General features: G+C 41.9%; 1 protein-coding gene across 3 annotated transcripts in view; it reads left to right on the top strand.

The window, feature by feature from the left end:
• KDM4B (lysine demethylase 4B) overlaps positions 1-26235 on the top strand; it is a 91093-nt gene that overhangs the window by 53940 nt on the left and 10918 nt on the right. Inside the window, exons 9-18 of one of the 3 annotated variants that reach the window (XM_084302745.1) lie at positions 3812-4008; positions 4497-4529; positions 8631-8800; positions 13958-14463; positions 15716-15833; positions 19069-19247; positions 20418-20640; positions 22524-22600; positions 22773-22828; positions 23317-23425. In XM_084302745.1, the coding sequence (XP_084158871.1) occupies positions 3812-4008; positions 4497-4529; positions 8631-8800; positions 13958-14463; positions 15716-15833; positions 19069-19247; positions 20418-20640; positions 22524-22600; positions 22773-22828; positions 23317-23425 (1668 nt within the window). The remainder of the gene's footprint in view (positions 1-3811; positions 4009-4496; positions 4530-8630; positions 8801-13957; positions 14464-15715; positions 15834-19068; positions 19248-20417; positions 20641-22523; positions 22601-22772; positions 22829-23316; positions 23426-26235) is intronic. The other 2 variants (XM_084302746.1, XM_084302747.1) reach the window with 2 other exon arrangements.

The raw sequence follows: 26235 nt of genomic DNA on the forward strand, positions 1-26235 counted from the left end.
GAGGGAAACTGCCCCTAACACTGTTCTGTTTTCTGTCCCCTGCCACTTTCCTCAGAACTTGCAGCTGGTCCTTGGAGATGAATCCTCCTTGATGACAAATACTCTGTTGTTTGATCTGTCACTCCTCCAGCCATGCTGTTCCTGAGCAGGTCGGTGTGGCAGTCTGGTTACCAGGTGGGGAGAGGCAGAGAAGAGGCACCAAGATGTTTGATTAGATCTCAGAGTTCCTTACATTTCTCACCTGCCAGTTTGATATGACAAGCACATCCCTCATGTTGCCTTTTAGTCGTGGTCCGTGCTTTGGGTGACCATATCACTTCTAGATCTTTCACAGGTCTACGACCAGTACGTGTTATGCTGCCAAAAGAAAGGAAGGAAATCTGTAGTAGGAATTTCTGGAATACCTGAATGGGGACTTTGTGGTTCAGTTTTCGCTCACATAAAGAAAACGAGGTTTCTTATCTCTCCTTAGTGGTTGTGTAAGTGTAGTCATGTTCATTTTATATTGTTGCTTCTGCGAATTTTAATAATGCTGGAGTAGTAAAGTGTAAGAATTTGAGGGGAGGGGGGAGAGAAATGGAATATGAAAGCTGTGTTCCCCGGAGATTGGGATAAAGAGAGATGGGGGTGGTGGTGTAGGCATAATACGTCTTAGAAAACTTGTGTGTTTATGGCCAAATCACATACTTGGAACATTCCGAACAAATATGATTCTGTGTATTTGAAAACGGGCAGTTGATGGGAATGGCTGTCATTGACAGGGAAACACAGGCTTGCTCTTTTTTCCTGTTCTAATACAGCAGAGCAGGTAATTAGCTGCAAAGGAATCTTCTCACCCTTTTTTCCCCGCAGTGTCCTTCTCCAGTCTCCCTTCCTGCTCCCTCTCCCACCCCTAATACATACATACACGTTCCTTTTTGCAATTGTATGGTGTCTGCTGTGTTAGCAGGGTCTTGCTGCTGTGTCTGAGGGAAGGGTATGGAAAAATACCCTGCCCTGGCCATTCTGGGAGCATGAATGTGACAGAACTGCAGCAGCTGAGGAAATATAACTGCATGATCTGGGAGAAGCCCCAGAGGAAAAAGGCTTTGTAAATTATTCATGCTTGCTACTGTGAAAGCAATAAAATTAAATTAAAATTGAAATATAAACATACATCATGTTAGATTTGTGTATGAAGAAAGGAACTTGGCTACTGCAGGCTGCTGGTGTTGCGGCGTGCTGGAGATTGCAGCCCACGGTGTCGTTTCTCTGAGTAGCAGCGTGAGGAGCAGCATCCAGTTAGCTCAGTACGTGGTGCCACGATGATCTGTGTGTATTTCACGTTGTTGTGAGCCTTTCAGGCTGCCGGTGGTTCTGTGGTGTTGGAGACTGCACTGGAGACCTGGAGACCTGTCCGACTCAGGATTTGCTCCGCTTGATTTGAAGGGATTGACATCTGCGTGCTCGTAGCACCTTGGTGCCAGGTCGGGATCAGGGAGTGGGCTGTGCCTCTCTTCAGCTCTTTTTCATATCCGTAAAGGCAGAGGAGGTCAATCTCCATAGCTCACCGGCGATGTATGCTGTGGGGTGCTCTTCTGCATTCCTCTTTGTAGCAGTACACAGGCGCTTTTAACATTTCTTAAGGAAAAGTGATTGAGAATGTGCTCAGCACAAATCCCTTAAGCATGTGTTTGTGGAGGTGCTGGTGAGAAGCTTCTGCCTGGGCAGGAATTTGAAACATGGGCGCCAGCTGTGGGCCTGCCATTCTTTGGCCAAATTGCGTTTCCAGCCTTTCTTTCCTGCACTATTTTTCATTAAATGAATCGGGTTTTCCTGAAAGTGCCTGGCCATAAATACTTCTTCCCACTCAACGCGCTCAGTGATTGCTGCTTTCCAAGTCGTAGCAGGGCTGCAGGTAGCCCAAATGAGAAACAGGGGCTGGGGGAAGTGGGATAGCTGAGAACTGCACGGAAAGAATCCTTTTCTCTCTCGATAGCTTCCTGAGAAGCCATAAGGCTTTTAATAACGGTAGTGAAAAATGAAAGAAGAAAAGATACACATTTAATTTCATGCATTTCTGTGAGGAAAAAGGATAGAATAGTTTTGAAAAGGTACAGAGGGAGGGTGAAACAGCTTTAAAAAGTCCTGCAAAGTGGCTAAATTACCTCATCTCAACTTGAAGTTGAAAGGCAATTTAGCGCAGGTGCCTGCCAAGCAATGCTTTGAACCTTAGAGCAAAATTAAGAAGGGGTCCCGCTTTTCACAGCCCCCAGCAAAGCTGCAGATGCAGCCCCCATGAGACGAGGGGACTTTGCTGTGTTGCTGTGTCCTTCTCAATCCTGTGCTGCCTTTGAGTTCGAAGCTCGTAAAGAACAGATGCTCCTTCAGCCTGGTGTCTGCGTCCAGGGTGAGAATCTCCTTGGAAGAAAGACAGTCCATTAATCCTGAGCTTCATCAGAGCAAACAGAATCCAAGTAAAAAAAACTGTATCTAGTCTTTGTGTAGATGAATCCAATGGCAAGGGTGTCATTCCAGAGGTTAATTTTAATGAACGTACACTACTTGAGATGAAAGATGCATGTTTTCTTTGGCTTAGGCATATTTGGGTTAAATGCAGAATGTTGTTGGTTTAACCTTTTTTTATTGCTCTACGTGTGCTTTGGTTAGTCTCCTGAAGTGCACAGGTAAAAGTAATTTAATGCGGCTGGGGCTTTGTGTGTTAATTGCTGGAGGTTAAGGAATATTTTGATATTTTTTGCTGCTTTAGGCCTTCTATCGGGGCACTGGGGAGCCAAGTTGTGATAATTCGTTAGTTATAAATCACCAATGTTTCTCTTCTGATTTTTAAAAGCCTGCTCAACGTACAGGTAGGTTTTATTCGATGCAGTGTTATCAGCTCGGAAAATGGAGAGCAGCCAGGGCGCCTGCTGTAGGGTGGCTGGCTGCTCGCTTTCCATGACGCACATCTGTATTTTTATTCTCCATTTTTGTGTGGGCTGAGCTTCCTGAATAATATTATTGCCAAACCGGTGTCTTGGCTATTACCTGCATCCAGTGGCATCGGTACGTTCCTGCTTTCTCTTTTGATTCTTCTCCCACTCCACTATTTTTACCGTCTTTTGCTAAGTAACCAGTTAATTTTTGCAAGCTGGACACAGCTGAACAGATCTTGTCCGTCTGTTCAAACCATCTTGCGTTGCCGGCAGCAAAATGTGCTTAATTTTTGGTTTTGCAATTTACTGTCTAGTGAAGGATTTATATGCCACATCTTTGACGTGCAATTATGAAGTTTAACTGCCTTGGTCATTAGGTTAAGCTTTTGTTCCTTTAAGGCTTTTTCAGTTACAAAGTGGTGTTGCTAATCTCTTTTCAGCCTGAGAAACTCCAGAAGAGACTGGCTGAGAGGGGAAATGGAGGTCTGAGCTCCAACTCAGACCTCTGGTCTGTACTGACCAAAGTTATTACTGTCTAATGACTGTAAGACAGCAGATGAGTAATATATACACCGGGTAGCATTTATAAGAAAGTTCTAACTTGGTTTTGGTGGGCTTAGAGAAGAAAACGTTGGGGAACAGAGTCTTCAGGTACCTTGGAGCACATGGCAGCTTGTGCTCTCTCTGCTTTTGCCCAGGGCAGGTGGAGGCGATGCTTTTCGAGTTGAAATACCGACGTATGTGTCAGTGCACTTGCTTGTGTAACCCACGGTCGGCCTTACAGACAAAGCCTGCAGAGTGCCAGCTTGCCTCTGGAGGAAGGCAAGCTCAGCTGATGAGAAAAGGAAAAGTTCCTCTGATCTGACATGGTGTTGGTGTCTGGAAATCTCTTGCAGTGTACTTGCCGCAAAGACATGGTGAAGATTTCCATGGATGTCTTTGTGAGGGTTCTGCAACCAGAACGTTACGATCTATGGAAACAAGGAAAAGACATTGCTGTCCTGGACCATATGAAGCCCACGGCTCTGACTAGCCCAGAACTAGATGCCTGGAATGAGACGAAGGCAGAATTGAAGGCCAAATTGCTTCGCAGGTAAAACAAACGAAAAAACAACCACCCAGACAACAGAAACGGCCAAAAAAAATTGTCTAAGCGTTGTGTTTGATTTTAATTGCTAAGCTTCTAACTCGGTAATTATCAGTTTGGGATAGTTCAAACTCTCTCTCACTGTCTCGTGTGCTCTTCTAATTTTTCATGGGTAATATGCTCCCTCGTTGTTCTGTTTCTTCTAAACACTATAAAAGCACAAGTTTTTTGAAAGTAGGACACTGTCTGCCCCCTCACATCCCATCTTTTATCCTAGAAGACAAAAAATCTATAGTAAACACTTACAGCTTCGCTTATCAGAAGGCAGGAGGAAAAAATTGTCAATTGCAAAAGGGATTTTATGCATGCCTTTTTGTGCTTCCTTTGATCTCTGTATTAATTTTCTGCAAGTTCATCATGTTTTTTGTGTTACAGCATGCTTGAATTGAAATTTTGGCATGCTAACCTTTTACTGTTGGAATCTTGCTTTATAGGATAGGAGATGAGGAAGAGGACAACAAACACCGGTATGTGACTTCCCTCATCAACTTCAATGACTTTGTTCTTTCTCCTGTCAAGTTTCTTAAAACAATAACTCCTAAAGTGTTTTCCTGGTTCAATTAGTTTTTTCATGCCTGCTTCCTTGAAAGGGCACAGCAAATCTTCGGACATCGAGGTTTCTCAGACTTCATCTTGTATTTGTGCAGTTTTCTGAGATCTCCTCTTGTGTCCTGTTAGAGAACCTCAGCTGCCTGTTCTGGTTTTCCATTCTTGAGTGCTCAGCCAATGACCTGAACAAAGCCAGGCCAGAGATGTGATATTTGTCCGATGGTTAACTGGATGTGGGCAAAGCTAACTGGTCACCGAAGCAGATAATCAATAAAAAGCTGCTGCTGCCTTGGCAGGTGGGATTGGACTAGTGTGTTTTAGAAATGGGCTGCCACTGGGAGAACTTACCTTCCTTGGCATGCTTGCATGAAGAGTGAGACTCTGTGTTGCAAGAAACTGAAAGATCGTAAGGCTTTAATGTACTCAGATAGATGTAAAGTGTCTGCTCTTCCATATGCTCCCTTACACTTTTTTTTTTCCTTTTTTTTTTTTTAACATCATTCTCATTCCTAGCCTGCCTGTTACCCAAAACGCTTCCTCTGTAGCGCACACAGCTTATTTCTTTCTGATCTCATCTACCATTCGTTGCATTTCAGATGCGAATGTTGTCAATTTCTGGAAATTGTCCTGCCTCATCTAAAAGTAACGTTCCGCTGGTAATTTCTGTTCAAACATCACTTCCTTGAAATCCAGAAATAAAATTTTAATTAGTCTGTAGGTTTCTGAGGCCATCTCTGGTAGGATCTATGAGTGGCTTTGAGTTCTAAAATTACAGACCTAATAAGTTGATGATGTTGGCTGCATTCAGGTATCATATCAAAGAAAAGGATATACAATGAGAGTGTCTCTCCTTCCCTAGCATTAGTCTTTGTTGTCCTCCAGGAGTTTTCAGTCACCTGGTTTTGCTTCACAGTGGTAATCCCGTGCCTTACCTTTCCTACATGAAATAATTAGGCCCTTATTTTAAAATGCTGAGCAGGGAAAGTGTGTTATCTATTAAAGGGATGCTCTTAAAGATATAAGCGGGGCGTTTTGGCAGCTGACAGACCTCTGCAATGTTGCTTCACTCCAGAAGTTATTTTCCTAAAATGTTTTCAGTTCTTCCTTCTGTAGTGAACTTCAGGAAAACAGGGTGGTCTGCGAGTCAGCAGGTGTGATTTCTGCTCTTGGGGCTGTGACTGAACTGCAGTGGGTCCCTGCATCCAGTTCTCCCATGTCTGGAAATTGGGAGCCTCTTTATGGGAATACTTTCTATGGATATTCAGGGTAACTTGGGTATATTTAACGTTTGCACGTGTAACACCAAGGATGTTTCCCCTGTTTGAACCTATTGCTTAGCAGAGGAGCCTCTCTCTTCTAACCCGGGCTATTGTAAAACATCCAGCTAGTTTTTTTCTTATCTCTTCATTGTTTCCTACATTTTTTCAGTATTACACTAGAGCAGGTTTCAAGCAGTTTAGTACTGCTTATCAGTAGTCTCCCTCTTATGCTTATGTCTTAGAAAGACACAATTTTACTTGGACTGACTTTTCTCAGCAGGATGGACTTTACTGGAAGAATGGGATTCACCTCTGCCCAAACCTCTTCGCTGTTGTATCTACTTAATTTTAAGTCACTTTGTGGTCTGTACTTCAAAGAGTACAAAGCTGCTTTTTTGCCATCTCTCTTGGAGACTGTAGCTTTTAAACTCTGCAAAGAGATATGTTATTTCTTCTCTAAGGTCATTCATACTTAGTTACCTTGAAAAAACCCACTTTGTTTACTTTATGGCTTCAGCAAGAGACTGTTTTAGTCTAGTCCACAAAAAGCCCATTTCTGGTCTGCGAATTGTCAGGTACAGAACATCTTCACTTCTGGAAATGTACAGCCTTCAGCTCTCATAGTTCTGGAAGCCCAGTTTCTTTAAACGGATGTACTCTTTCTTCCTCTGGTCGTTTTTCCACAACTTCAGAGTCAAAAGAGCACTGTAAAAAGATCTTTTTTATCTCCTGTGAGTATGAAGTTGTGTGACATAATTTTTGCCTGGTAGTTCTACACAATGGCAGCAAAACACACACTTGACTTAAAATAGCTCGATTCTACTCTACTGCTTTCCTCACCAACTATGGAAAGTTTCAGCTGGAACAGAAAAGTCTTACAGGTTTGTCTTCTCCCACCTGGATTTCCCCCCACACGGAGAAGGAGGTGGTGTGTACCTCAAATATTGGTGAAAAGTTGATCCTTCTGGGTTCAGCTGTGTGTTCCTGCTAATGAATGTCTTGCAGGTGCGAAGTTAACATCTATACTTGGAGTGCTACCATATGGTTGGCGTCTAGCAATTATAAATTCCTGTGCATATGGATCAACTTTCCTTTCTATTAATCATTCATCTCAGGTTGATTTCTTTTCCCTTCCTTTGTTGGTTGCCTGATTAAGGACTCTCAACTTTGTAGTACTCCAAATCTAATTAGCAACCGAGTTGCTGGGGATGTGAAGCTGAATTTCAGCTTTTCTAGAGTTTTGGGCTGATGGAAGGGAATGCACTGTCAGCGTGGTTTGGTTTCTTACATGATGGTAGATGCAAGGGCCTGCAACAGGGAGGCCATATGGAAGATCCTGTTTTCAAAAAATATAAAATCAAAAATCTCTGCATGCTAAAAAAAATTATAGTGTAAAAAATGCAGGTTTCTGAATTAGTCTCTTCTGAAAAACGGAGCTCGATAGGCTTGCACCCCACACTGAAGGGAGCTGTTTGGCAAATCCTTTAAGGAGAAGCCTGGGCTGGGTCTGGCTGGGATGGAGTTAACTTTCTTCCTAGCAGCCCAAACAAGGCCATGTTTTGGACATGTGGCTAGAACAATGCTGATAGCACCACTGTTCTGGCTTTTGCTGAGCAGTGCCTGTGCAGCATCAAGGCTTTTCCCACTCGGCCCCTGGCTGGTGAGCAGGCTGGGAGAGGCAGAGGCCAAGACGGCTGGCCCAAACTGGCCAAAGGGGTAATACTCCATGGCATGCAGTGTCATGCTCAGCAGTAAAAACTGGGGTGGAGGAAGAAGAAGAGTGGGGGGGTATAGTTGCCAGTGACTGGCTAGGCATTAGCCTGCAAGTAGGAGGTGGTAAGTGATTTCTTTTGCCTTTTTTTTCTTTTCTTCGCTCTCTCAATTTCCTTTTTCTTTCACCTATTAAATTGTCTGTATCTGGATAGAAAAACCTAAACAGTTTTCTTGCTTTTGTTCTTCATATTTTCTCCTCCTGCCCTGCTGGGGAGTGAGTGGCAGTGTGGGTGCTTGGCTCCTGGTAGGGGCCCAACCAAAAGGCATTTTCCTGGCATCTGATTTTGCATTTGCCTTCACATTGTGGCTGCTGTGATCTTTTTGTCGTAGTGACATTGACTCTTAAGAGAAGACACTCTTACTATTAGCTGTTAGTATTAGTCTGAACACGTTAACATGCACTTTTTTTAGCTGGGCTTCTTCATAGGCCTTGGACTCTGTGAATTATACTGCTGAAATCATAGACTGCCTATTGCTTATGCTATAAGCATTCACTATTTGGTATTTTGAGAAAGTGGCTGTGCTGGGGTAGTGTTTGAGAGCTGGAAGATGATGCTTGCAGACTTCCAGCGGTTTTCCAAAAGGAAGCACGTAGAGAATGAAAAGAAATGATGGAATGGAAAGCGAAGATGAAAGAAAGATTTATAACATCTTTTCATCTGTTTTTTGAAATACGAGCAAAATGGATTTAAAATACAATTAAAATGATTTTAACTGCATCTCATGAGCTTGTATTAGGGTGGGAAAAGCTCTTTAAGGAACCAGAACAATTAATGGCTGCTGTGAATGGATCTTAAATGTTGTGTTATGCAAGGTTCATCTGTTTCCTTTCAGATATCTGTTTTGCCCTGCAGCTATTGTTAGCTACCTTGTGTTTTCTCTCCAAAGAAGCTCCTTTTGTTTCATATGCAGCTTTTAAAGTTGGTGATTGTTTTATATATTGAAGGCTGTTCTTTTATGTCAAATCACACTTCTGTACACTTCTAGGTCTCACAGAAAAAGAAGTCAGCCCAGAAGACATAAAACAGAGGATCAGAAGTCTCTTGGGGACGTCATGGCTATTGAAACTGCCTTGGAAGATGTGAAAGTAAAAGAAGAACTGAAAAGGGGGCCGGATCTAGAGGAAGAAGAGAGAAGCAAAGCGATTGAGGGAGAAGGTGAGAGCCCTGCTCACTGATAGCAGATCACCTCAGCGAAGAACTGGGGCAAGCTATCTCTCTAAAACACATTTGTAAATAACCTGTCTGCTCTTGTTTATTTCTGTTGAAATATCAGTGAAGGTTTTCCCAGAATTAAATCTATGCTCAGTGAAACACACCATCATTTACAACAGCGATTGATTTTTCCTTCTGTTTAAGGATTCAGTCCAAATAGGTTTCTTGGCAGAGCTTGAAAGTTCTGCCAAAACTATTAGAGGTTTGTAAAAATATATTTTAGAGGAGGAATATTTTTAAATATTTCATAAAGAAACAAATAAATATGTTTTGTGTCCTAGTCTGAAAAGAAAAGATTTGTGCACTCCTTTGTGCAATTAATCTTTTCTCCTTTCTCTCCTTTCCTCCCCATTTCTTAACAGACTGTGAGTAAAGTTAGCCTTAGGTTGTGTGGGATCCACAGCTGCTGCATGATACAAGTTGCAGGTTTGGTTTTCTTCAAGTGGAGCTGTAGGAGGGAAAGTTTTCATCTTTCTTTGCACGGCTGAAGCTAATAGCTGTCCATGACAACTCCCAGTCCTTTTTGATTTCTTGTGCATAATAGCATAGGTTTCAAACTGTTGAGGGGAAGGCAAATAGGAACAGAAGCTGATATGACAACTGCTTTCCACAAATCCATGGCTCAATTTATGTGCAACATTGGCTAAGGTTGCATTTAACCTTTCCCTGCTCTTTGGCACATCTATAGAGTGCACATAATATTTTATTAATATTATTGTCCTCCTGTAGCAAACAACATCTGTAAAATTCTTTGAAGCTGTTGGTTGGAATACTCCATGACTTAAGGCAAAATAGGACTGAAGGCCTATTGCAAAAGCTGAGGATATCGTGCTTTGTGTGTAACGCGTTCCTCATGTGTATGTTTAGTCCAAAAGCCTGATGTGAGCCATCTTGCTGGAGGCTCTATTTGTGATATTTTTTTTCCCTGGCTGTGCATGAAGGGTTGCAGTTCTTGCTGGGAGTAAGCTTTCTTTTTTTTCCTTTTTTTCCCCCCATAAAACATAAGGATAAGTGGTTATTTCTCATTTGGAGGCATTCTCAAGCATTTCCTAAACACTAGTAAATTCATTTTCATGCATTATGTATCCATTATTTGTTTTGCATATGGAGATAACTGATGCTGTAAACTACTTCTTGACCCTTGATGATGATCTTACGGGAAATTTGTGGAAGCTCTGGCTAAAGAATTGGTCTTTTGGTTCTGTGGTCTCTTAGCTAGGCAGTGTGCTTTCCTTTTTCATGGGAGATAAGGAGCTGGAAAATCATTGTCATGCAGAGCAGGAGTAGTGCAGTGTGAATTGTTAATTTCTGTTGCCCTAGCTTGAAAGTGGCAGCAGGGTGTTAAATTGTATGCCTTTAGCTCTTACACAAGTTTAATAGTTAATACTTGTAATAAATAGCCTGAAAATGCTGATATCCCTTGAGAGACGAGATAAGTGACAAGGACAGATCTGAGATCCTTAGAATAGCAGAGAAACAATAAAAACTTTGTTCTAGTCGAGTAGGTTCTAAATCATACACTTAGGCTACATGTTAAGAGCTCTTTAACTGTTAGCACAGGAGGGACAAACTCATTTTCAGGACTGTTGCAGAAGGTGTCACTGTAACTGGACTGTTGGCACTGCAATTTCTGAGAGGTCTAGTGCTGGGTGTGACTGTTCTGTACAAATATATTGCAAATATACAAGTTTCTTAATGCAATATAGCAATACAATACCACTGAATTCTCTACTGTCCAGCTTTGTACTGTCTCTGTTACCTCTCACAAGCGTATTACAGTTTCATATGGAACACAGCATCTTTTTGAATGGCCCTGCTATGGCAATTTTGCTTTTTCCTCTCCTTAACTTTCTTTTTTCTTTTGCTCTGACTTTAATTTGTTTTTATTTCCTACTCATACCCGAAATAATGAACTTGAGTAGGAAGAAGAATGAGATTTCAAAGTAATCATTGGTAGTTTCAAAGTAGGTCTTAACACTTCGTGTTGCTTATTTGGACTAGCTGAATATTAATAAATGGAGGTTTTCAGGATTTCTCACCCAGATACCTTAAAGTGTTTTCTTTTTGTCTTTATGACTCAGCGCTATATTCATAATTTATTACGCTGCTATTAATGAATTTAGAATTCTTAGCAGGTTGTCAAGGGACTTGAAATTAAAAAAGAGAGTCTTTGAGCTCTGCTCATCCCTGGGTGTGCTAAGCAGCATAAATACATCCTGTGAGTCAGCAGGTGTTATCTGCTGTGCTGCGCGTAGTGAGAGTCCCGCAGAGCTGGGCTACAAACCCGTACATCTCACAGGAGAATTTTTTTTTTATTAATGTGAAAAGCAGCAACGAGATGCCAAGCTGTAAAGTCATCATGTGTAATTTTCTAGCATGTTTCATTAAATGGCATTCGCACACATACTCTGAGGGTTGTGATTGTAAACCAGGTACATAGTGACATGAAATAATGCTGTGATCAAGGTGCCAGTAAAACAGAAATAGAAACTTTTCTGCTGTTATCTGCACGTAATAGCAAGCCAGTGCAGACAGAGCTGACCTTTTAGATGACCATTTGCTTTGTGAGGATTTTACTTGGGGCAGGATCCCAAGGTTGGGTTCTCCAACGTGGCTTAATCTTGCAATGTGAAGTCATTGAGAGGTGAGGCTGTTCAGTGCGATGGAAGGATTATCACCAAGCAGGGTCAAAACACAGGACTCTCTCCTGGAGACTGTTTCTGGACTTTTCTAGAATCACACAGAGAGAAAAAAAAAAAAAAGAACCTTTTAACATATTGCTAGGAGTTGCTTTGTCCATCTACATACATACTTACGGAATGTGCTCAATGCAGTTCTGGTAACAGCTGAACAGACACAATTCCTAGAAGCACGTACAAGGCATTTTCCTACCACTTGTGCTTTCTGCTCTTGTATCAGTCATGTTAGCACCGGTGACGTATGAGATGTAAGCGTTAGGTGTGCAGGAACTGCTTCAGGGTAACATTCTGTTTCTAGAAGTAAGGAATGTTGTTGAAAGGGAACATGAACTCAGTGTTTAGGAGGAACTTTGGAACAGTGGAACAGTCTTCAGGATTACTTCATCTGCAGCAGTCTCCCACATGGATTGAAGAAAACCCTTGAGTGCAACTACGCACAAACACAGACAACATCTAGAAGGATGGAGTGCTGCATTAGGGGGAGGTACTGGAAAAATTCCCCTGCTTTCTCCCATCTTACCTCTGTGCTTGTGCATCTGCTAGATTAATGTGTCTTTTTTACGGTTGCTTTTTGAGCTGTTGACAGTACAAATAATTTAACTAAAGTTATGGCTTAATTATTGATGCTATAGTCCATCTCTAATTGCCTTTGCCCGATACCAGGGGATATTGTTCTAACGGATGAAGTCCATTCTCTTGATAGCAGCTTTTGATAATCACATTGCTCGACGGTACGGTGCGAGCTCTGCTGTAAGTGGTTTGATTTCCCCATCAACACCCCTTCCCCTCAGAGGTATCGGATACCCGTGACTTCAGTGAGCTCAGTGTAGTATTTCAAAGTACCTTCAGACAAGTGAGTTTTAACATCATTATGCTCCTGTTTTCCACGTGTTACTAGCTCTGCTACTTGTGCCTTTCTCCTTCTGTGGAAGAGCAGCTGATAAGGATTCCTCTGCTAGCCTACCCTATTGATTTGTCCGTAAAGATCCTTTTACTTTCTAGAAGTATTCATGATAAGCCAGATCAGGCCTTTGAATTTTACTTCACTTTCTCTTGTCTTGTGATTTTTATGGATTCACTTGCAAACTAGTTTGTTCATCGTAATGGAGGAACTTTTAAACAAAGTTCTGCATGGCAGCTGCTGTCCAATTACCCATTTAGAAGTCAATAAAGCTGGTGAATGGCATTTGTTTTGTTGTTGGGTAGAGAGTTTGTTGAGTGTATAGGGAGTAAATATGATCTGGTTTTGTGCAACTGGGGAAAAATCCAATTTGACTTTCATTCAATATGTTTGTTTCTCTAAGGAAATTCAATATTCCTCTCTCTGTGATGGAACAAACCAGTTTATCTGAGAGACTGCCTGCACAAGTACAAGAATACTATTTGGGATGGACTTGTTGCTTTTTTTTTTTTTTTAAATAATGTAAATAAAGTCATCAGACCAGACTTGTGGGAAATGTCCAGCCTCAGGTATCCACTAGAAGGTTTCAGCAGGGATTTTGGCACTTCGTCTTACTGTGGGATTATTCACCTTCTATTTTCAAACCCTTCCCTCTTGCAAATGCTGCGTTAGTGTGCGATGGCTTCCCTGATTTTCTGTTTACTAGATTTGGATGGCAGCCTAGTATAGTCCTTAATGGAGGAATCTGAATGGGGTGGGATCAGTAAAGCTTCATTTTTAGGGTGAGTAGGCTGATGTGATGAGAAGTCTTTTGTTGTTATCAGCCCTCATCCTCATCCCGTTAGTGGGGAAATGGTCTTTTGCAGTCAAGTCATCTCGTCGTAGCATCTGCAGGTGAAAAACAATCTCTTATGAAACAAATGGAGCACTGGCGTTTGTCTGTGGAGCATCTATTATTTACTTTCCTTTCAGTGAACTGATAACTTTATTCATGAAGTGGGGGAAGAGTTGGGCAAAGGGAACATACATCACTTTAAATGGATTACGGCAAGCTCTGAGCGCGTCTCCAGTCCTGACCTAAAGACACTCACACAAGGGCCAGTAGGAATTTTAATTACTGCTGTAAAATTAGACTGTGTGGATCCTTTAAAAGAGTTGTATTGCAGAGATAGGTGGGGAAGAGTCTTCGTGAGGGGTGGTAAGCAGGTAGAAGCAAGGACAAATGGAGCAAGTATTAGGAAAGGATATCTCAGTAACCAGTACTGGCACGGTGTCTGTAGTAGACGTAGTTCAATGCTGTATTTGATTCATGCTTTAAAGGTGTTGTTTTTAAAGGCCTTACAGTAGAAATCTTCAATAATTACGATTTGGGTGTCTTTGTTCAATTCTTCTCGACTGAATACCGACACAGGTTGCCCAGAGAGGTTGTGGAAGGGTGAAAAATCAAATGCCTGACAATCTTGACATGTGAAGCTGATTGTTGCCTATTTCTTGAAACAGGTGACTGCAAAGTAAAGGCCCGTCCTCCGAAAGTAAAAGGTGAGAGGAAGAAGAAGCACCTTTTCCATCAACACCAGCACCATCTGCAAGCACCGCAGCCTCAGCAGCAGCAGCCACCCCTGCCACCGGCACCGCAGCAGCAGCTGGCAGAGGAAGAGGCACCAGCAGCACGGCCACCAGTACCCGCAGCAGTACCCACGTCGTCCACAGCAGAAAAAAGCTTGCCCCCGGCTCCCCTGAACATAATCCAGCCCTCGGAGACGCCGGTTGAGGAAGATGACTTTAAGCCCCGGCCTATCATTCCCATGCTTTATGTGGTTCCACGGACCAAAAAGGTGGTGTTTGACAAGGAGCGCATGTCCTGCCAGCAGGCGTTCGAGCAGTTTGCGACACAAAAAAGTCCAGGCTGGCGGGAACAGACGGTCCCTTTGGAAATCCCTGTGAAGGAGGAGGAGAACGCAGAAGCAGGAAATACAGAGATTGCTACAGAGGTCAGTGATCTGCAGGTATGCGTGACTGAGGAAGTGACTGTAAGATTTGCTGATTTGAGCAACGAGCTGAGTACAGGAGTCCTAACTTCTGCCCGAGCCTCTAGTGCAATAGTGCCATGGTGGTGTGCCATAGATTGCTTGGACAGGAAGAGGTTATTTTCTCATGCTTCAGTCTGTAGTAAGTCGTTGTATTGATGCTAGCTCATTAATAAAACTCGTTATTGTCTGCAAAAGATAAAATAGGGAATGGCTTTTCCTGCTATTAATAAACATAGAAATTACTGGAATGATCAACCTAAAGGCTAGGCGGGGAAGACCCTGCAAGTAAATGGCTGCTGCAGAGCAGCTGCTCCAAGACAATGATGAAAACCAAGTAGTCACCAGGGGAACTTGGATTGCACCAGCATTTCGATAATTCTTCTGCCTTGTTTCTGACGTCTCCAGCTGATAGCATGTGCTTTATGCTTCCAGGTATTGACCTGCTGTAGTGTTGCCTTCGGATCTTTTCCGTAATGAGAACCTAGAGTTGGAAAAGTTGGCAGACATAACTTTTTCATGGACAATACAGTTCATGACATATAATCTATTGCAGGCATCTTTTTTCCCTTGGTGAGTGCTTTCTTGAGGACCGTTTTCAAAAGAGGAATGAGGCAAATGTTCAGAAATTAGATATCTAGGACTAGATATCTAGAAATTAGATACCTAGCACCATCTAGGTATTAGATATCTAGTACTAAGTAGCTTACCTGTAATGTGTTCGGTGCCTTTCACCAAAAAAGGACTGTGAGCCACTATGATTGGTATGTATGCAGGATTTACAGTGTTGGATGGTGCGCAAGGCAGTAGGTACAGTACACTATAAATACATTTGTCATAAAATGCACTGTAATGCTCTAGTAAAATGTTTCTGATCCTATATGCCCTGCACATAATTTTCATAGTAGATTTTCTAGCTGTTTGTGTGGTAGACCCAGACTACTCGTAAGGCAATGGAAGTGGCAGATTTGAAGCTGCTATGAAGCTGTTCTGGCTTTAAGAAAACATTGCAGTTTACCTGTACCTGACATCTTAGGAGACAGAATTGGCTTTATCTACTACACTAATTGGCTTGGGAGGCTTTATTGATTCAGCCAAAAGGCAATGAAAAGTTGGCTATGTAAATTCAGCAATTCTTTATGACAAGTATTCTGCTTCTGTTGTCCTGTAGTCTCCTTTGCTTGCCAGTAGATTTTGGGGTTCCCATCTAGCTCGTTCTGGTTTGTTACAGACCGCTGCTTTTTCAAAAATGAAGATGGAGATAAAGAAAAGTCGTCGTCATCCACTGGGCAAACCCCCAACCCGCTCCCCGTTGTCAGTCGTTAAACAGGAGACCTCGAGTGATGAGGGTGAGTGCTGCACTAGCATGGAGACTGCTTTGTGTGTCTTGTCTAACGTGGAAAAATTGCTGAAGCCGATTAACAAAATTGGATGGCTTGAGAGTTTTTGCGTTATACTTAGAAAATGGTAGGAAATGCAGCATGTTCCCGTTCTGATAACCCGGCTAGAAGCAAATACATCTGTAGGAGGAGTCCCTTCTCACCTCCCATCCTTTTTTCTATCAAGAAAAGTACTTTGCTGGTTGCAGAATGAGGCAACATTTTGAGCAAAGGGAGGTAAGAGTTCATAGTAAATAACAAAGTTAAAGCTTCTTCTTAGCTGTTTCATTCATATGAGATCTCTTCAGAGGGAGGTGGATATAAGGTCTGCTGTTATGTGTATAGGGATGGTAAATTCTAACTTTTTTGTTATTTTTTTGATTGATGTCAATGTTGGGGTCCAACGTTTCATAACAGGTCCAGAAATGAGAATTAGAAAGTCTCTCAGTGCTTGACTGTACACTGATTTTTCTTTTCCCACAATTCCAGTCACTGTAAATTCCATAGTATCTGGGCAAAAGGGGGAGAAAAACATAAAAAGGTCTCTTACTTCTCACTTGTGTTGTAGTGTGGTATAATTTACCACTTCTGGGTCTTGCCTACATTATAAAATATTCAGAATACAGAAACTCCATAGTAAGATTTTTCACACAGGTGCTTGAAGGTGCAGGTGCCAGTCCCAGCTTTTAAGGAACTTAAAGCTTTACATTCAGAAGGACACAAGACAGAGAACACATTTTAAAGAAACCTGGTGTGGCAGTAGGGTATGCTGTACATACGTACCTCCATCTCCTTGCTGAGGATGATGCATTTGATATCCTGCATATGTGTAATGTGGAGCGAAGTGTAGAAAAGCAGTTGAGTCTAGTTAGTTATCTTGTTTTGGTGTACTTTGCAACAAACTCTGTGCTGAAGGATCCTCATTAGACAGATTCCTTTCACTGTTTTGACTTGTTGGATGGTGTATGGGGACTTAGCTGGCTGACTCAGGAGCCGCTTCTGTGAGAGCTGGCATTTCTTGGGGACTGATTTACAGCACTGCTGGGCAAAATCTGATCAAACAAATTCTTCTCTTCCCCGCAAGGGAATAGAAGCAGCTCTCTGCACTCCGTGCTTTTTCAGGGCTAATGTATAAGGATGATCTGGAGGCTGCAGTGAGGAAAAGTGAGCATATAAATTAAGGGAACGCAATATTCTACACTAACATTCAATTGAGACAAACTGCAAGCCTTTTCTCCCTGTGTGTAAGTTGCTTTGGAGACACAGGAGCCATCGTGAATACTGTGGCTCACCTGGAATCCATCCTGGGATGAATGAAGGTGATGATCACATACAAGAGTCATTTCCTTTTTACTCTTCCCCTGTCAATATGGATTATGATGCTGGTTTCCAATCAGCTTTCATTGATTTCACTGGTATCATAAATCCTTCCCCGTCTCCTGATACGCTTTGATTAAAAGTTGGAGAAACACGTGGTTTGGTTTTGGCTCACGTCTCAAAAATTCCTTAAAGGTGCTTGATTTCTTTAAGAGGTGACTGTTGAGCTGTGCTTTGAAAATCCATCGTGGTAGTATCAATCTGCATACCCAGGGTCACTGATCTTTTTAATTTCAGCTGTACCCTACACAAGATGTGAACTGGTAAGCGTGTTTAGCTGAAATAACCACTGTTAAAACATGTCCTTGTAAATCCGTTCTGTTAGAGAGCCAGCTGTGTGCTGATGCTGCCTGAACTGGCAGTCAGTGCATGGTGCAAACATTATCTTCCACTAAGAAGGGACGCCTCGCTCAGCCACTGGCAAGGCTGTTCCTTTTTGTTTCCCCTTTTACCAGAATGCTGTGCAGTATTGTGGAAAAGGCTGAGCTATTAGCAGTTCTTGTCAGCCCGTGGATACCAGTTTTAGTCCAACATAAAACTGCAGTGAGAAAGCAAAGATATTTTAGAAAGGAATCATCATGTTAGAGTGACAAAGACAAACACTGTTTATAATCTCAAAAAAGGATTGATCAAACAACCAAATTTCCCACGTTGTCTGACAAATACGTCTCAAATTACTTGGAAGGAGCATTCAAAATCTCAGATGTAAACTTAGCTGTAAGTGTTTTCCTGAAAGTTCCTCCTATCTTTTTCAGCAGCATAAGAATTTGAAAATACAGAAGGGGAGGTAGGAATGGAGAAGAGGCTTAGATTCTTTGAGAGGAGAGCATTAACTGCGGATTTCCAGTAATTAGCAGTGAGCAATGTTGTTTGATGTGCTGGGCTCTGGGGATGATGCTCCACCAAGATGTTTTGAGTTCCCCTGGCCAAAGCTGGTCTTTTGGGTGCTTTGCAGATGGGTGATGCTTTGAGCTGTTTACACTTAGGCTTGCATGGCAAATTTCTTTAACACTTGTAGTGACTCAAAACTCCTTAATAATGACCGGTAAGAAACTTGGACCCCTGGACTGGCACGAATGGATTCAGTGGTGGTTTAATCATAAAATACCAAGGGCCTTTTAAAGGTTTTGTAAAAACAAAGAATTAGCAAGCTAATTAGCACAAGCAGTACCGATCAGAGCTCTGGCAGAAGGAAAGGTGGTGATGAATGTGAATTGAAGGCTTAGCGGTGTGCGCCCGGTGGAAGTTGCTGTGAAGCAGCTGCAGAAAAGTAAAAGGAAAACTTGAACCGTGTGCATCTCCTGGGCAGCATTGGTGTTTGCAGAACCAGGTACAGGAGGCGCTTTGTGAAGGTTGAAATGGCCTTGCTGCTGACAGCTGGGAGAAGGGGGTTAGCCTCACCAAGGCAGCACGTACCACATGCATAGCTGTTAGAGCACAGCTCCCAGCTGGGGAAAGGACAGGGGGATTTCCTTGCACTTGCATCATGTTTCTTGAACTTGGCCTCATTAAAAGGATGCTGTAGGTTTCTAGGGCTAGGGAAGTGGAGAGTTAGGAGGGCAATAAATACAGATCCCCTTTCTTCTTCTTCCTCATGGATGATTTCATCAGGTCATTGGTGTCTCCACCTTATCTGTCCTACCAATTAAGTGGAGATTGTATCCACTTAAAGAAGTATTTGAGACACGTGTGAAGTACCATGGATGGGTTGACTGTTCTTAATTATTCAAGTGGTGTTGTTGAAACATAAGCTGTTTAACCCTACCTTGCCACTACATTTTGCCTGTCCTAAAGCCTGTCCATCGTTTGGGGATATTTTTTTTTCTAGAAACGTTTCCATTTTCTGGGGAGGAAGATATGAGCGACCCAGAGGCTTTGAAATCTTTACTTTCCCTTCAGTGGAAGAATAAAGCACATAATTTCCCAGCTGAACGAAAATTCAATGCAGCTGCTGCACTGAGTGAGCCATACTGTGCTGTCTGTACCCTCTTCTACCCATATAACCAGGTAATTTCCAAATCTTCTCTGGTGGATGCATCAGTGCTGGGTACTAAATGGTAACTACTGTGCAAGTTACGATGCAGACCTCTGTAATAAAATGGGAAGTCTCATACAAATTTGTGTCAGAGAAGCACGTTTGGATCTGGCAGAGGCAGTGGGTCTAGCCTTTTTTATCTGTCCTGGCTTCTCTGGCTTTCTCAGCTTTAATTATTTAAATCACATGTACATGGGTTTGCACTGCAAACAGTATTTCATGCAGCAAAGCAGTGCCATGTTGGGCTGTGATCACTCTTGTTTAGATCTGTGCCTGGACTTTTGAATATATGCAAACAAGCAGCAAAATGAGAATGTACTCAACAAGCATATACATCATTCTTTAGAAACTACTAATACGCTTTGGGTTATGTTATGAGCTGAAAGGCAAAATTTATCAGGTGAATTATTTATTTGTCCAGTTGTGTATTGAGTCATTTTTGCATGGTTGTAGAGCCAAATTTGGCTATTTGTATCCGATAGGAATACATGCAGTGTATTCATATGTATGTGCTGGAAGCTTTTTCTGAAAAAAGCAGAACCCACCTCATTCTCCAATTATAAATCTCTTAATTTATTATACAGACCAAAAATAAAATGTGTATTCAGGATTGCTGATTGGTTATATAATGGTTGTGAGGAAAACTGGCTATAGCTGGGCTGTTTTAATCCTTTGTTTTTAACTCAGCTCTGCTACCAGAAACCTTGAAATGTTCTTCTGGAGAAATTGTTGCAGAAAGAATAGGGAAGAATGCCAAAAGGATGGGAGTGTCGTGGGGAGGAGAAGGACGTCTTACTTTTATTAATATATTTTTCCCCCTTGGTATTTTTAGCTGCAATTTAGGAATTGAGATTTTTACAGAAGAAAAACAGGGAAAACTTCTTATTATTCTAATATTTCCTTCAGCTTTCAAAATAAATTATGAATCCAAATGCAGGCCTAAGGAAGGGAGAGGAGCAAAAGGGTGGGGGTGGAGGTGTGCATGAGAAGTTACATCCTAAAGTTCCTTATTTGTTCTGCATGGGGTCAGGTGTTGGATGACAGGAGAGGATGACTTTTTTTGCAGGGGAAGTGCTTTGACTTTAAGGTTAAAGCTGTGACCGGGGAAGAGGAGATTCTTACGATGCAATTTTCTCTCTAAGTCTTTACAGGTGGATAAGGAAGCTGCCCCAGTCTCTGCAGGGGAGACCACCTCCTTTGTCCACCTTTCTAAGTGTGGACAAAAGACCAAGCCTCTGATCCCAGAGATGTGCTTTACCTCAAGTGGAGAAAACACAGAGCCCCTTCCTTCAAATTCCTATATTGGAGAAGATGGAACCAGTCCCTTGATATCCTGTGCCAAATGCTGCCTGCAGGTTCATGCTAGTGAGTGTTTCCTTCTTCACCGAACTGTTTTGGATATTCAGAAACTCTCAAGTTTGTATTTGTGTCACCTATATTTGAATACCTCCTAGGCATGCTTGCTATTCCTGTCACTCCCGCTCCTTCCTTTTCTGGTACTAGTATGTGTGTATATTCGAGGTCATCTTGGCAGTAACTGTTCTTAAAATGTACACAAATGCACTTTTTACTGTTTGTTTTGTTGGCCAATTCTTCTGTGCCTCACATAAAAGATCCCTCATTTTGTCGTCTTTCATTTTTTGCACTAAAGCAGAAATCACAAAGCTGATTGCACTCTTTTTGCTTGTTCCTATATCGGCCTTGGGTAAGGTAAGGTTGGTTAGGTTGTCTTGTTCTTGTGTACATCAGAGATAGAGTAGTTGCTGAGATATATTTTTATTAGTGCCTGTGTTGCTATTTGTAGGATTGGCACTTGATTAACAAAAAGGAACATATGTCTGTTTGTTTCCCTGGTAGTTATGTCTAAAAGAAGATCTGATTAATCCTTGTAGAGTGTACCTTCGTTGTAGATTGTATGACATCTAGTTAACATTTGCACTTGTACCAGGAGATGTGACAAATTACTGTTCAGCTGTTTCATCTTGACAGATGGGAAATCTTATTTGACTTGCATCAGCTGGAATTACTTTTGTTGTTCCAATTTTATAGTCCACATGTCACCATGCAGCTCAGCTTGGCTGTCTCTTGTGGAGAACTAAAGTACAACTTCTATTTCCATACTGTGTCTGTGATTATGGTCACTTCTGGCTAATAAGAGCATGTGATAAGGAACAAGTGTGGGGATAAAGACTTTTCTTTCTTCCCAGACTGTGGTGTCTCTAGCAATCAGAACAGTGATGCTGTCTTCTACATCCATACGTCTTCAATACACTAGTCTATCAAAGTGGTTTCAGTGGCCAAACTGATTTAGGGAGAGAGTGATGCGGGCACACTGATGTTAATCCACAGTCTCAGAAAGGGTGCAGAGAAATTCAGATTTTTGATTTAGCTGTGCCTTACCCTGTGAATGGGATTTACTCTCTGCATTCTATTCTGATGTGGTCTTGAGTGTCTTCTTGTTTCCTTGTCACTGTTTGTACAGCAAAACTGTGATATCCCTTTGACTTTGCTGCAGAGAATCCATTTGCTTTATTACAGGATTGCAGGGCTCAGTTGTACTTGGGTTTATCTGGCAGCATGCTGTAAAACCAGTTGGCAACCTACTTGTTCCTGAGAAGTGCCTTCACCCAGCTGTGATAGGTTATGACAACAACAAGGACAAACAGAGAAGAAAGCTTTTGCAAAGCTTTCTAGGTTTTTAGAGTGTTGACAAAATCCATCAAAAGAGCATATTTTTCTTGTTCCTTTAGGGTCGTTGTTAAAGGAGAATTGGGGGTTCAGTCAGTCTATTTCTTCCTCAGATCCCATTGTAAAGATGCCTGTAGACTTGAAGCAAGAAATCAGTGATTAAATTCCAGCCTATTCTTCCCCATTCTGAGCTCCAGAAGTACTTCAGTTAAAGGTGTCTGTCTCTCTTTCAGATCAGTTTAAGATTCACCACCCCTGCCCATTTTCTAGGGTTGGGTTGAATCTGCTTCCTTGGTTTGCAGCGTGATGAAAAGAGACTTCAGATACAGGAGACAGCTGTGAATCTATATTATTGACTTTTTTTGACAAAATGTTTGTGTGGTTAAGTGGATGATTTTTATAAATCGAGTTATTGTGGCAATCGCAGTGCTTTATGAATAACTTCTTTTAAGTTTAATTCAGTAATTTGAGACTGTCCTTTCCCTCGTGAATTGAACAGTCGATAACTCAGTACTACAGAAATATTAGCATAACTCTGGGTATAAATTCATTTCTTTCAGGCTGTTATGGAATACGTCCAGATTTGGTGAATGAAAGCTGGTCTTGCTCACGGTGCTCAGCCAACGCATGGGCAGCGGTAAGCATCTACTCTTCTGGAGATGAAAGAAAACTGACTGTGTGGGTTGATTACATACCTCCACAGAGCTGGGTGGTGGGAGGATACGGTTTGCATTGCAGATGTAGTCAGCTTTTTGTGAAAGGTCTGGCAGACCTTTTCAGTCCTCTCTGAAGTGGTTTTGTTACTACAGGAATGTTGCCTGTGTAATCTCAGGGGAGGAGCTCTTCAGATGACCACTGATGGGCGGTAAGTAATGTTTTTAAATATTTTTGTCCTTTTATATTGCACCTCATCCTCTAGTTTTGCGAGTTTGGTCTCAGTGCCCATTGTAACAACAAGTTTTGGCGTTATGAAGGTAACTGCTATTCACTAAATTAGCAGGGTGAGTTTGAATAACTACCATCTTACACTCTAGACCATGTTGAAAACATCAGGCTTACTTGGGTGTGAGCATTCTTAAATTTGGTTCATTCTCAGTGAAAAGTCTTTTCAGAAAATGTTTAGTGTCATGCACTATCAAGTGCATAAGAAGGTTGAGCCCTGTTTTTCCAGAGACCTTTACCTTGTGTGACCGTGATTAACGAATCGGTTGGTAACATTGCTAAGGCTGCCAACCACCATAAACATGCCTTGGTACTGTAGGTGATGGAGTCAGAGAAATGTTAACTGCCCTCTTGAGTGTTTAATTCAAATAATAGTATACTCTGTTTTCTCCCAACCTTTTTTTTTTCCAGGTGGATCCATATAATCTGTGCTATTGCTGTCCCTGAGGCCCGTTTTCTCAATGTAATAGAGCGTCATCCTGTGGATATCAGCGCTATTCCAGAGCAGAGATGGAAACTGGTAGGTTTCTTTTGATTTTTGTGTTCACAGTTATTTCTCACAAATGCCAAGGAAGCTGTATTGTTTGCTTGGCTTCTTGAGGTGCTCTCTCAGTGCCTTGACGTACAAAAGAGTTGTGATTACCTGATCTGCCTTTACTCCCTAGGAGTGTGCTTTTATCTTACCCTAGGCAGAGCCTGAGGTATTTGCCCACTCCACATTTGGGGCTAACCTACCTGAAACCTACTGCATGGCAGCAGTGTGACGGGAGATAGTAACTGGAAAGAAGCTGACATGCTGACCTGTTCATCTCTAATTAGATTCGACTTTCCTTAAAGTATTTCTCTTTGTCCATCAAGAAATTTATTGTAGAAATTAATACATCTTTGTGACCGTGACTGCAAGGCGAGGCTCTGCAAAGACCTTAATAAAAAGTCCAGCTACAACTTGTTACTTAGCTGCAAATAACCTCATCTGAGGGATTAGTAATGGATGATTCATTAGCTCAGAGCAATTAATCTTCATGTTAGTTAATGCTCCATCGCTATAGTGCGTTATTGCAAAATAAATTGTGCTTTTGCTGCTTTTTTTATGCAGAGATCAGTTGGATGACAGTTGAGAGTGTGGTATGGGGGAAGGTGAAGTTAGCAGTGATGTATTGGTTAGGACTGATGTATTTGTTAACTGTGCAGCTATTTAGTGCAGGCAGCCCAGGCAGGGCTGGGTGAGAGATTAGGAAGAATCTCTGTCTGCTTCCAGAGTTATTTCTCTGTTGTGCAAATGGGTTTTGTACACAAATGTGAATGTAAAAAGCATTCATTATTCAGGTGGAGTGATGGAGCGGTGTGATGTGAGAGTGATAAATCTTACAGCACTGGGTCTTTATGGATCATCTGACATTTCCAGCATGCATCCTCTTCATTACCAGCACTTGTAACGATGAACTGAAAATCCTTTTACACAAGACTTACTTGTATTGCTTAATGGAGCCTCACAAGGAAACATTATGACTTAATTCTTTAACTCTTCTGTGGCTACCTTACAATTGTATAGAGCCAGGGCAGTATTAATGTACTGGCTAAGCTAAACTAAAACTTTGTTGCTTCAATCTGTTCTGCGACATTGGCTATTCCATCCGAAGCGTCTACACAGACCTGCTACATACACATCTTCTGTTCCTGAATTAAAGCTTTGTAGTTTTGTTGATCTCTTCAGCTTTGTATTCCATTTACACCTTGTGCTTTCTTCATATCTGAGGGAAGGTGGAGCATTTTGATAAGAAGCACTTCAACTCACAGAGTCTAGTAGGCTTGTAGGCTAATTAATGATTATAAAAATCATTCAGCTCTGCTGGTCATATTTAGAAGTGCCTTTACAGTATGTATGCATGCACCATCAACGTCTGTTGAAAACAGTTTGTTGGTGTTGCCACCACATATAACGTGACGTTGAGTGTCATTTGGTGCAGGAAAGAAAGCAAATAAACTATCTGGAGCTAAAACTTGAAAGGCAGTGGTGCTTCTACAGGCAGCATTGGGGTAGTGTGTGGAGTACAGAGGAAATTTAAATGGGGTGAGCGTGTGTGGGGAAACATGTTCGTGAGCCATTGGGGAGAGTTTTCTTAATAGTAAGGATTTTGCAGATAATTTGTGGAGCACACGAGGGAGTCAGGGGAGGATACTGACGGGGGATATCAGTTTTTTTTTTTTTTTTTTTGCGGGGGTGAAGATGTGCAGATATATTTAGGAAGATGAAGTGAAGGGGACTAAAAGGTTGTGGATCTGATGATTTGCCATTGGTGGTGTTGATGCAGTGGTAGATAAAATTTGAGAGGTGGCCTTTCATGCTGAAAAAGATGGAAAAGGATAGTAGAAATTATGCGAAGGTTGTGAGTTGTTGAAGTGAATAGATAAGAATTACCTGTGATTATTTTTTTGGTTTTATTTTATTTTTTTAAGTTACTGTGGTAGGGCTGATGCGTCAAGGAATTGCAGTGCCTTGTTTAAAGAATATCTTCTGTTCTTCAAGCCCACACCAGGCCTCCCTTTTTCATCCCAGACTCCTGAGTTCGTTTGTGGGTATTGCATCATTCAAGGAATGCAGCTTGCATGCTTCCTGATTAATGGTGTATTATGGGCCTCTGTGCGTAAATTATTTATGACGCGGAAATTTGGAATAATTAGCTGTCATTCCTCAGTGGAGTAAATGAATTGCGGTGTTCATCAAGCAGGAGACAGCCCATTTCTTACTCTCAGCTATGACCCAACTCTCCGGTGTGCATTTATTCTGAAGATTTTTCTCCTGTGCTTTAGACCTTCTCACATCTCCTCTCCCCGAGGAAATGTCTTCAATCTTGCATGTGCTGCTTCACTGTAGTACCTAGTGCTGGTGCTTCTGCTCATCACATCTCCCACACTTCCAGATCTTCAACGTTTTCACTCCTTTCACCATCTTCTACATTTCAGTCTTACTGTAGCCCTCGTTTTTCTTTATCCTGTGATCATATTTGCTCTCAAGATTCCAATTCTGTAGCTCTTTTGCCTGCCGTAAGGAATCCGTCTACCATCGGGGTGTCATTAGATGCATGCTAATCCTTCTGGCTTGGAAGAAACCTGTTTGCATCAATAAAGGCAGATTCCTGATACTTCAGGGTTAATACTCCCGTGAGAGGCAGTATTGAGCACACTGCATATCAGCAGTTGTCCCTGCTGGCGAGAGAATTAGGTATTGACAGATTAATAATGAGATCTCATTGCTATTGACTTGCTTTCAGTGCCGTGTTCCTGCTGTGCACTTTGCTGGGGTGCTTATCTGGCTTTTGAACGTGGTTT

This window comes from Netta rufina, assembly GCF_964035555.1.
Source record: "Netta rufina genome assembly, chromosome: 28".
NCBI lineage: Eukaryota > Metazoa > Chordata > Aves > Anseriformes > Anatidae > Netta > Netta rufina.